The sequence below is a fragment of the Manduca sexta genome, chromosome 10 (assembly GCF_014839805.1).
Source record: "Manduca sexta isolate Smith_Timp_Sample1 chromosome 10, JHU_Msex_v1.0, whole genome shotgun sequence".
Lineage (NCBI taxonomy): Eukaryota > Metazoa > Arthropoda > Insecta > Lepidoptera > Sphingidae > Manduca > Manduca sexta.
This window is the reverse complement of record NC_051124.1, coordinates 3,981,712-3,991,810: the sequence shown is the minus strand read 5'-3', so window position 1 is coordinate 3,991,810 and position 10,099 is coordinate 3,981,712. Positions and strand designations below refer to the sequence as shown.

Genomic DNA, 10,099 nt, shown 5'->3' with positions numbered 1-10,099 from the left:
TTACGCGACGTTAAGGATGTACCTACAGGATATAAATCTTGAAACTTGTTCTAGTACAGGCAAGGCATGAAAATATATTGGGTACCTATCTTGTCCAATAAATAATCGAATCGACTACTTTGACAGAGTTCAACTCTATATAGTCTATGGTTACATGGCCGATATATCATTTATTTGGAGCTTCCTTTTCTTTCTGTCGTTTATGGATATCTATGTACGGGCGGTCATCGTTAAACATTTCCGTAAAAATTATTAAATGAAGGTGCTATAGGCGTTTATTTTATGAAAAAACTGTAGGTTATAAATTGTTAAATAATGATCTTACTCGAGATCAATAATAGAATTATAGAAGAAACGTTAACAGTTAAATATAAAAATGCACTGGCGCGGTGAGTACGTTACGCTTAGAAAGTTTACTGTTTTTTTTTACACACAATTACGACCTGTTTATTTAGCGTGCCTTTCGTGAATATTGTTATGTGTGGTGCCGCAAAGTGGATTTTTACAAGGGTTGTTACTCGGTCATAACCCCTTTCGGCAGTAACTTGACAAGTGTCAAGTTCTTTGAGGGTGGTCCCACGTTGGCCGCCTTATTACTCAAATCCATGTTAGTGCAATAACTTGGAGAGTATAAAATTAAAATTGTGATTATGTCACGGTCGGAGAATGACGCGGTGGTGCCTATCTCGGCATGGATGAGTCATATCGGTTGTTTATTGGTATTCGCCTGTGTGCGTGCGGAAACATCCTATAAAATGTTTTTGGATTCCAATAATGGTAAACAATGTATGTGACACCGGCGTTCTTTTGGTGTTCTGGGTGCTGTGCACTTGGCCACCCCGCTCAGAGCCATATAATATTTTTGTGACAAATATTGTTTTGTAATTTTCAGCTTAAAGCCTGAGTCAATAGATGTTACTGTAGCAGATTTTGATGGAGTTCTGTTTCATATATCCAATGTTAATGGAGACAAAACCAAAGTTAGGGTATGTAACATTTATTGATTTACTATTTACAATATGGCATATTTTATCTCTTAAGTCTCATTCATTTCCCATTCACAAGAATTAGTATGACCTATCACTGCTACAAACCACTCAGTTTGAATTTTATTTGCAACCAGCCCCATGTATTATTGGAACCCTGAAAAATATTTCAAACTGATTATTATTCTACACTTTTTATTATAATGAAAGGCCAACTTACCAACCTTAAGAATGTCTTTAAATTGGACTTATTAGCATTTGTAATATATCTGGTGGCATGATACATGAAAGTATATATTTAAATTTGTTATATTTATTGAATATAATTTAACTATTACAATCTAGTATCAATATGTTCCTCCTTTACATATTATTTTAAGTAATTTTTATATGAGCATTTCATTTTCCTGTTTATTATTATTTACAACATTGTTAAAACATAATTTTTAAAGAGATTTATAATAAAATGTGCTAATTATGTCTAGTAATTTAGCAACTTAAATTAATATTAAAGATTCTTGCATTGTACTCAAGATATGTTAACAAATTCTGTTTTAGGTTAGTATATCATTGAAGTTCTACAAGCAATTAGAGGAACATGGGGCGGACGAGCTTCTCAAAAGGGTTTACGGTGAATTACTCACAGAAACAGAATCGGGTGAGTGATTAGTGTAAATTATTTGACTTTCATAAGTATAAAATATAAGAATGTTTAAATGTGTATGTGTTACGCTACATATATGTGTATGTATATGGCTTTAAATGAAACTTGGCACACCCAGTCTAGGAATAACATGTAGACTAGTTTTTATCCTGAAAAATGCTTGATGGTACTTATTCCAGATGAAATAGTGATATAACAATTTGAAATTCAAAGTACACAATACAAGGATATGTTTTAGATTTTGTTACGGTTCTTATTACAGTATATTCTGTGGAATTATTTTATTTATTAATAAGAATCTAAAGAAAAGTATATAGGTGTACATATTGCCAAAGAATTTTAATTGCTGTATATTTTTTATGTGTCAATTGTTATAGTTGTTGAATGACAGAGGAGGGAGGGGAGAGGAAGGAAGAATGCATTCTTGAACATATTTATTTTACTGCAGTAAAAGATCCTTCCACCTCCTCTGACTAATTAGCTATGGAAATGCTTCTGGTTTGAGATAAATTTAAAGTCCAAAATCTTGAATATATTTTTGTCTAGGAGTGAGTTATTTGCTTCTAGTCTGGATTGAAAATGGTAAATCACAAAAACATTTTTGTCTGATATAAATGTAAATTATGATCAATTCACATCAATTCAACTAAATAATTGCAAATTATATTTTTAAATTGTATACAGTTCAATGTAGCTTTTGTTGCTTAACTTAGTTAAAAAGATCTGTAAAGATACTTATGCCTATTGTTTTTTTTCAAAAGGGGAGAGTGGGGCAACATGTGCTATTTTCTTCCTACGTCAAAAATAATATGGTTTACATAGTAACAAATTGCTTCTCCCTCGCGCGATTTTTCGAATTGAAATCGACAACACGAATGAACTAAATGCGTATTTGTGAATCAAGTGTCCATACTCAAACTCTTCATGAGTAATTTCTTAAATTACTCAATCTATCGGCATTTGTTTAATGGACTATAAACACAAATAATTGTAAACAAAGCCGATTATAAAGGCGTATTTCTATCGGGTTAGAAAGTTGGAATGCAAACAGTTGTACATCTAGAGTTACACAAGACGTGTTCAATGAACCGACAATTGTTATTTTATGCATATATAAAGGTACTATATCTTCATAATTAGTTGAAATAAGTTTTCCTGAACGAATGCCGAACTATTGTGATAATGGGTGTGGTTATTAATTGATGTGGCGGAGTCAAGCACTATAGAACATATAAGGCGTTATATGTTATATATAAATGTGTAGTAACCGCAACTGGTTAGCCTTCTACTTACAGTACATTTGTCTGCCTTTAGTACTTGTATGAGGTTTAAATACTGTCGTTTAAGTGGACATTATGGTAGATGACGTAAAATATGTTAATTTGTTAGGTAAACGTGCCTTTGTAGTACATTAGCAATCAAATAGAGTATAACTATAGTCCATGCTGGCCCAATGTGGGTCATTGGAGGATATTTGAAACTAATTAGTCAGTAATTATCCATTGTACAGTAACTTTTAAATCATGTATCATTATACGAGCTATGTTGGTTTTTTACCTGTTATCGTTTTTATTACAAAAGCTATGCAATTTTTTATCATTTTGCGGTTTTAATTTAATGGTCTATTTTATGTTATTACTGTTCAATATACCGTATCATGTAAGCTCGTTCAGACTACACATGGCAACAAGGTTGTCAATGCGCCAAGTTAGGTGCGATATAATATTACGGCGTCTCTGACTACTGCCATTTATCGGTTAAGGATATTTGTGACGCGAATTAATAATTATAATTATTCCTCATGTATATACCAGCTTATTGTAGGAAAATTTTCAATTCGCTTCACATATAATTTAACAAATTCCTCGCGTTTCAATCCCCAATGGCCTTACGTTGAGTCAACAAACAATGACGTAAATATCTATGTAAAAAAGTATTATAAAAAATCAATTTAGATAAAATGTTCGTAAATTTGAACCTGATGAGCCACGCCCTTTGATTTATTGTCAGTTCTCACACCAATACAGCGCGGCTCCGGCGTATTCATCAATTGAATTACGTACGCATAAAGTCAATGAGTCAGTATTGAAATCGCACATAAATGTGCAGGGGAATCAATATTTTAAAACATAAAATAACAAATATATCTTCGACGAATTTTGTGATAAGATACGCCGCCTTGCTCCACGGTTGATAAGATAGCCGCGGTCCATTTTAAATTGTTGCCCGGCAATGATTAATGTTTTGTAATCAAAAGCAAAATATTGTGTATTTTTTATAATGATATTATATGGTTATGAAGAGAGGGAAAATAAATAACACCTTTTCAAATAAAGATTTTGTTAAAATTTGTCAATAGCGACTACAATTTACTAAATGGAAAATATATAAGTATTGATTTTTATGAATATGGTATGGTATATTTCTTGAGAACTGTATAGGATCAAAGTGCGCTCTGTCAAGTGACCTCGAACTAGTACCCGATCCCGCTCTAATTCAATTCATCGTCGCATTTGTTAGTTTCAAAGTTAGACATAACTAATGTAATTCAAATCGTCAGTGCAGCTTTTGCGCCGAATGCCAATGAACTAATAGAGGAAACTAGTACGATGTCGACTAATTTCAATTTACATGCCCCCGCGTATTGATGAGATATGGTTTATTTACCACTTGAAAAAGAGGATCGGCCAAAAACTATGAAATATAATATAAATATATATATTTCTGTAGAAATATATTGATCGACAATATTTTAATTAGTCATTATGTCTGGTATTTAGTTTCAAGTGTTGCTAAAAGTTCTTGAAATTGGATAACCTGAAAATATTGTATTTAAAAATTCTCATTGAACGCTGGATTGTTGATCTTATATTATAGTTGATATTAACACGTAGTCAGCAATCTGACAAGTCAATGCTACGTCAGATTTACTTGTCTAACAGGATTTATCACCGTATCTGAGATGTATGGAAACCATACAAATCAATTGTATTTTACACACTAGAGAAGTATAGAGAAAACATCATATATTTTATGTATAAAGACTCTACATAACATTATGACTAAATCATTTCCAATCAAACATCATTCAAAATAAATAAAAGAATAATTTGGCCATATCACACAAGGTTTCGCATCTCAAAGAAAAAAATAACAATTATATTAGCAAGTGAAGGAGCTACAAAGTAAATACTTTTAAATTCAATCATATTGCTCATTGGACCCAGCTTGTGCACATTCGCTTATAAGTAAAACACAGTCGTTATAGATATCCTAGGAGTAAGCCTCCGTCGAGAGATTACATGTGTCTGTCTGTTATGTACACTTTATCAAATATGTCAAATTTTAATAGATACTGCCTCTCTTGTTTGTCATATGTTGTTTCAATCGACCGTTAATGTTAAGCCGCGCCTCCATAACGCGACAAGCACCCGAACATGAGCTCGCGGGGCAGTCGCACTTAATGGGGTGGCTCGTCAGCCAATTCATACATTGGTGCGTTCGAACTTCGAACACGCAGCATTGCGAGAGACTTTTTGTCGATTTTAAGGAATGCGGCAAATGGGCTACAGTAAAGTGCGTGCGCGGTATTAAGCCGATTTAATTATGGCTCGCGCGACAGAGTAATAATTACCTGCTGCTTAAGAATTCAGTTGAAGCGGATCGATTGCTGCGCGCAGCAGCAGGACTCTAGATAAAAAATCATACCTGGCTTATAAATGGCTGGCGCGGTAAATGCTCGTGTTACTGCACACGAACATGGCCCGTCATTAGATGTGATTACCCATTCGGATACGAGGATTAAATGCACAAATATACAAGATCATTCGAAACTGCCATATTAAGGCGTTAAATTAAATCTGATCCCTAATTCTATACAGGATACAACATCTCGCTCCTGCTGGACATGGAGAACATCCCGGACGACTGGGAGGACGTGGTGAAGAAGGTCGGGCTGCTGAAGCGAAACTGCTTCGCGTCCGTGTTCGAGCGCTACTTCCAGTTCCAGGAGGATGGCGATGTCGGACACAAGCGGGCCGTTATCAACTACAGACAGGATGAGACGCTGTTAGTATTAGTAACTGATTTTTATATTAAAAAGTCATTACTATTTCTTAACACAACTACATGACGGGCGAGTCGCTTGCCTGATGGACTACTCATAAGTAGTAGAAACAACTTTGAATGTTATTAATTTTTTGTCCATTTTTGACTTCTAAACTGTGATACCAAATTAACGAGAAGTCTTAGCTTGGTGAATTGGGGGTGCACTAAGTAGACCTTTGTCCACCCTTCCAGGATAGTGGTGTAATTATGTATATGTTATTGAAATGTGTCGTCATCTCACAAAGGGGTTAAACAGGAAGAAGTGTGGTTCACAAACATATTTTCTGTATGATTAATCATAGTCAATGTTCATCAGGTTCGACCTATCAATAATGTAATGTCTCATCGATTTATATTTACAATATTTTTTATAGGGAAATATCAATGCTCCTACCTTAAAATAAACACAATTATCGCAATATGTCGAATTATTTAAAAAAAAAACCTTTACTAAGATCCTTTTTGCCCCTTTGTCCTCTTTTCCTAAAAAAATATTATCAAATGTGTTGCAGATACGTGGAGGCGCAGGCGGACCGCGTGACGGTGGTGTTCTCGACCGTGTTCCGGCACGAGGATGACATGGTCATAGGCAAGGTGTTCATGCAAGAGCTAAAGGAAGGCCGGAGAGCCTCGCACACCGCTCCCCAAGTACGAAATTTGTGACATACATTATAATTTATATTAACAAACTCCACTGAGATTTCTTATGGCACAAAATTTGTCTTTTTTATATGGATATGACCAATCGCCACCATTGGTGCAATACCAACGGTAAGTGTAGTGATGTCAAATGTCAATAGAGTGTTGATTGAAGAAAGATGTTTCTTCTCGCAAATCAACACAATTTAACTGGCTTGTTTGAACTTATTATTATGGATTGTCTTACCAACTGACACTGTTTTGTGTTTTTGAAGGATATAAATAAGAAATAAATGAAATATTTTTAACCAACTCCAAAAGAGGTTAACTCATACTGTCCGTAAAATAAAAACAGGTGAAGTCACCTGGTTACTGTTGAATGAATTAAAATTTTCACTTCATATTAACATTGGCCTTGACTAACTAGATTATTTTTGACCCCAATAATGTGGTCATATGTGAATTTTATTTTGGGAACTCTCATGCTGTTGGACCTGCAAACAAAAATTTGTTATTATGATTGTCACTTAAGGTGGTAGCTCAAGGTCCATTTTCATACATTTTGTTTCGGCTTTAATCTGGGTATATTTCGGCCTTTAAAATTTAATATGACGAAATTTTAAAGGCAGAAATATCCATGATTATTAATTATTTTTACATTTTTCTTTCAACTGCGAGAACTAATCACTAACTAGACGTGAATTTAAATTCTTTACTTGCCAATACTTGTTTAGTTACCCAGATTAAAGCCGAAACAAAATGTATGAAAATGGACCTTGAGCTACCACCTTAATTTAATACTCTGTAATAATTGTTCGCAGGTGTTATTTTCACACAAGGAGCCGCCGCTAGAACTCGTTGACACCGATGCGAGAGTAGGCGAAAATATCAGCTATGTTACGTTTGGTAAGTACTGATGATTTGATTAAATTCAATTACTTAGTTCTCTAGACATTGTCGTATGTTTCTCAGACACAAGAGTCCTACTGGGTTGGTACAATTGCTTTCTTGTCAATGGCTATTTCCAGTTAACAAATATTGTAATTAATGGGCATCATGAGACTGTCTCTGGGAGATGTATACAATGTAGTAATCTGGATGATGTTTCTACTGCTTGTGGCTATTCTATTGTTTATGTACTATGTTGTGTCGTAAACACCTCAAGTCAGTACCAATCTGATTGATACTACATCGCCGAATTTCAATGATATTTGAAACTTTTTTTTGTAATGTTACAGTGTTGTTCCCGCGACACACGTGTGCGGCGGCGCGCGACAACACGATCGACTTGTTGCACATGTTCCGCGACTACCTGCACTACCACATCAAGTGCTCGAAGGTGTATGTGCACTCGCGCATGCGCGCCAAGGCCGGCGACCTTCTCAAGGTGCTGAACCGCGCCCGCCCACAAGTCACCACCAGACCCACCGAGCGCAAGACCATCACGTACGTAACAATACAAAGATAATATTTAACATAAACTATACATCTTTGTTGTTGTATATGTACCGCGTCTCCTGATGTACTAATTTGTCGTGGCGTGTTGCAGGGGCAGAACGTTTGTGAGACGGGATTGAGTGTTGCGCGGCGGTGGCGGCGCGAGCGGCGGCGGCGGAGCGGGCGGCGGTGCGAGCGGCGGCCGAGGCGGCCGGCCGCGGCGCCGCGCCGTCGCCGCGCCACGCGCCGGCCCCGAGACATTACTACTGTGGAAGCGGTGGACGCGTTGGATGCGTTCACCGCCAAACATTCAAATTGTGCGTATTTCATTATATCCAAAGTAAGTCAGAAGTCATATAAATATTTGGTATTTATTTATCATGATGTATTGTTGTTTGGGTTTCGCGCGATCGTCACAAAGTACTTACTCATGCGGTAGCATCGTCATGTTATTGATAACGTAAACAAATGCCAAATGTTCCAACTGTGCTCAACATGTCGTCGCCGTGCCGTCGCCGGACCGTAGCCGTGCCGTCGCCGGGCCGTGCACATTGTACTATATGTATTGTCAGGTTTTAAAGTGTAGTATAAAGTCAATAAATAATGTTGCCGTAGGTTTGTTGATAACAAAATTATGCTTTATTATTATGAGAGTTATATTTATAGAGAAGGCGCTGCATTCAAACTTGGGTTCCTAAAGTGTAGCGTACGCCCTGAGCGCAGACACGCAGGCGCAGCAGAGCGAACCTACGCGTAGACGTTGCTCCACCACGTGCGAACATTTTCTTGTAGCCTACGTAATTATGTTGTAATTTATGCAATCATATTACCAATCCTCATGTAGAATAAAATGTATAATATGAAACCTAGCTTATACTTACAGTTTCGGTTGACATCACTGGAATATCGAAACAGGTATTATGCACAAACTCGTACGAATTATATTCAATGTTTAATTTTTAAATATTGCTCCTCCTTAGTTACACGATGATACTATGCAATATAAGTAAAGGATAATTTTTAAAATAATGTTTCCACCATCACTTGTTAGGTAGGTCTGATTCAATTATAAATATGTAAGTGAAAATGTATATCTCTCAATAGATACACTGTACTTCCACATGCAGGGGTATAGAAGAGTAAAGATATAATGGCCTTATTTATGGTGAAGATTGTGTTGAGTTGGTTCTGTTGACGAAGCCGCGCCGGCTTTGGTTCTGTAGAGTCGCTAGTTTAGAACATGACACAGTTATATTTAAGTGCAATTCGAGTACGCTCATCAGTACCTTATTCATATCTAATGCATTTAATTTGGACGGAGCGGAGTTAACGTAACAGAGATTTATAATTGCGAGGCGTTTGTGAAGTAGTTGATTAGCTCCTCGTTTGAACACCTCTCTAGACATGCGTTTGTATTATATTATGCGCACTGTGTTGTGTACGAAGCGATGTTGCTCAATATATTGTCAACAATAATATGCATGAACAAATAAACAGAACGCAGTGCGTTAAGTTATAGGTGATGAGCGGATTAGTACATATTATGTAGATTCGTTGATAGCCGTGTGCGGGTGAGATTGTGCTGAAACATATATTGTGTTATGGACTGAGAGTTGTTAGAATAAATTCGTCTGATGGCAGTCATTGGTTATCATACACTTATTATTCGCTAAGTCAAATGAAGATAATCGTGAGATTAATAAAGCATTCTATGAGTACGAATGGAACGTAAAGATGCATGTAGAGACAATTTTAACTATTTAAATATTCGGCTAACTTCAATTTATTGTAATTTTATTCGCGAGAGGTATTATTTATGTACTATAAGTAAGTTAAATGTTGCTTTAAAGTTATTGCTAACTGAGGAGCATTGTTTTTTTTTATGTCAGTTTAAACGCCTGAATAAATTGTGAATATGTAATTATTCTTATGATTTAAAATCCGTTTATATTGTATTTTTTATTTTTTAGATTAAAGAAAACTTACTGCAATAATCTTTTATTTTACTTTAACTAATGTTATCCCAGTAAATGCAATACAAAAAAACAGACATTCATATTGATCAACAGTAAATATTAACAAGAATTTGTGGGTTTTCATAATGTGATTATGATGGTTTTGGTTGTCACTGTTATTGGTATACAAATGACATGAGGTAATCAGAGGTGGTAAGTCGAAATTGAAAAAAGATTTGTTCTACGACTATTAGTATATAAAATAATAATAATGTCAACCCTATATTATATACTGTCCCACTGCTGGGCAC

At 35.7% G+C, this 10,099-nt stretch overlaps 1 protein-coding gene across 1 annotated transcript; it reads left to right on the top strand.

Annotated features, from left to right (window-relative positions):
• Window positions 1-135: 135 nt before the first annotated feature.
• LOC115444369 (actin-related protein 2/3 complex subunit 2) lies at window positions 136-9,827 on the top strand. Its single transcript, XM_030170127.2, has 8 exons — window positions 136-389; window positions 893-986; window positions 1,545-1,644; window positions 5,532-5,718; window positions 6,270-6,405; window positions 7,218-7,302; window positions 7,635-7,842; window positions 7,946-9,827. Exons 1-8 carry the CDS (start codon window positions 316-318, stop codon window positions 7,971-7,973), a joined length of 912 nt encoding a protein of 303 aa, XP_030025987.1. The 5' UTR covers window positions 136-315; the 3' UTR covers window positions 7,974-9,827.
• The last annotated feature ends 272 nt before the right edge of the window (window positions 9,828-10,099 follow it).

Bases quoted from the DNA above. Each gene is read 5' to 3' on its own strand.
- LOC115444369 (XM_030170127.2), top strand. From the start codon at position 316: ATGATCTTACTCGAGATCAATAATAGAATTATAGAAGAAACGTTAACA. The intron at 5,719-6,269 runs GTTAGTATTAGT...AATGTGTTGCAG, and splicing joins TACAGACAGGATGAGACGCT to ATACGTGGAGGCGCAGGCGG. The intron at 6,406-7,217 runs GTACGAAATTTG...AATTGTTCGCAG, and splicing joins CCTCGCACACCGCTCCCCAA to GTGTTATTTTCACACAAGGA.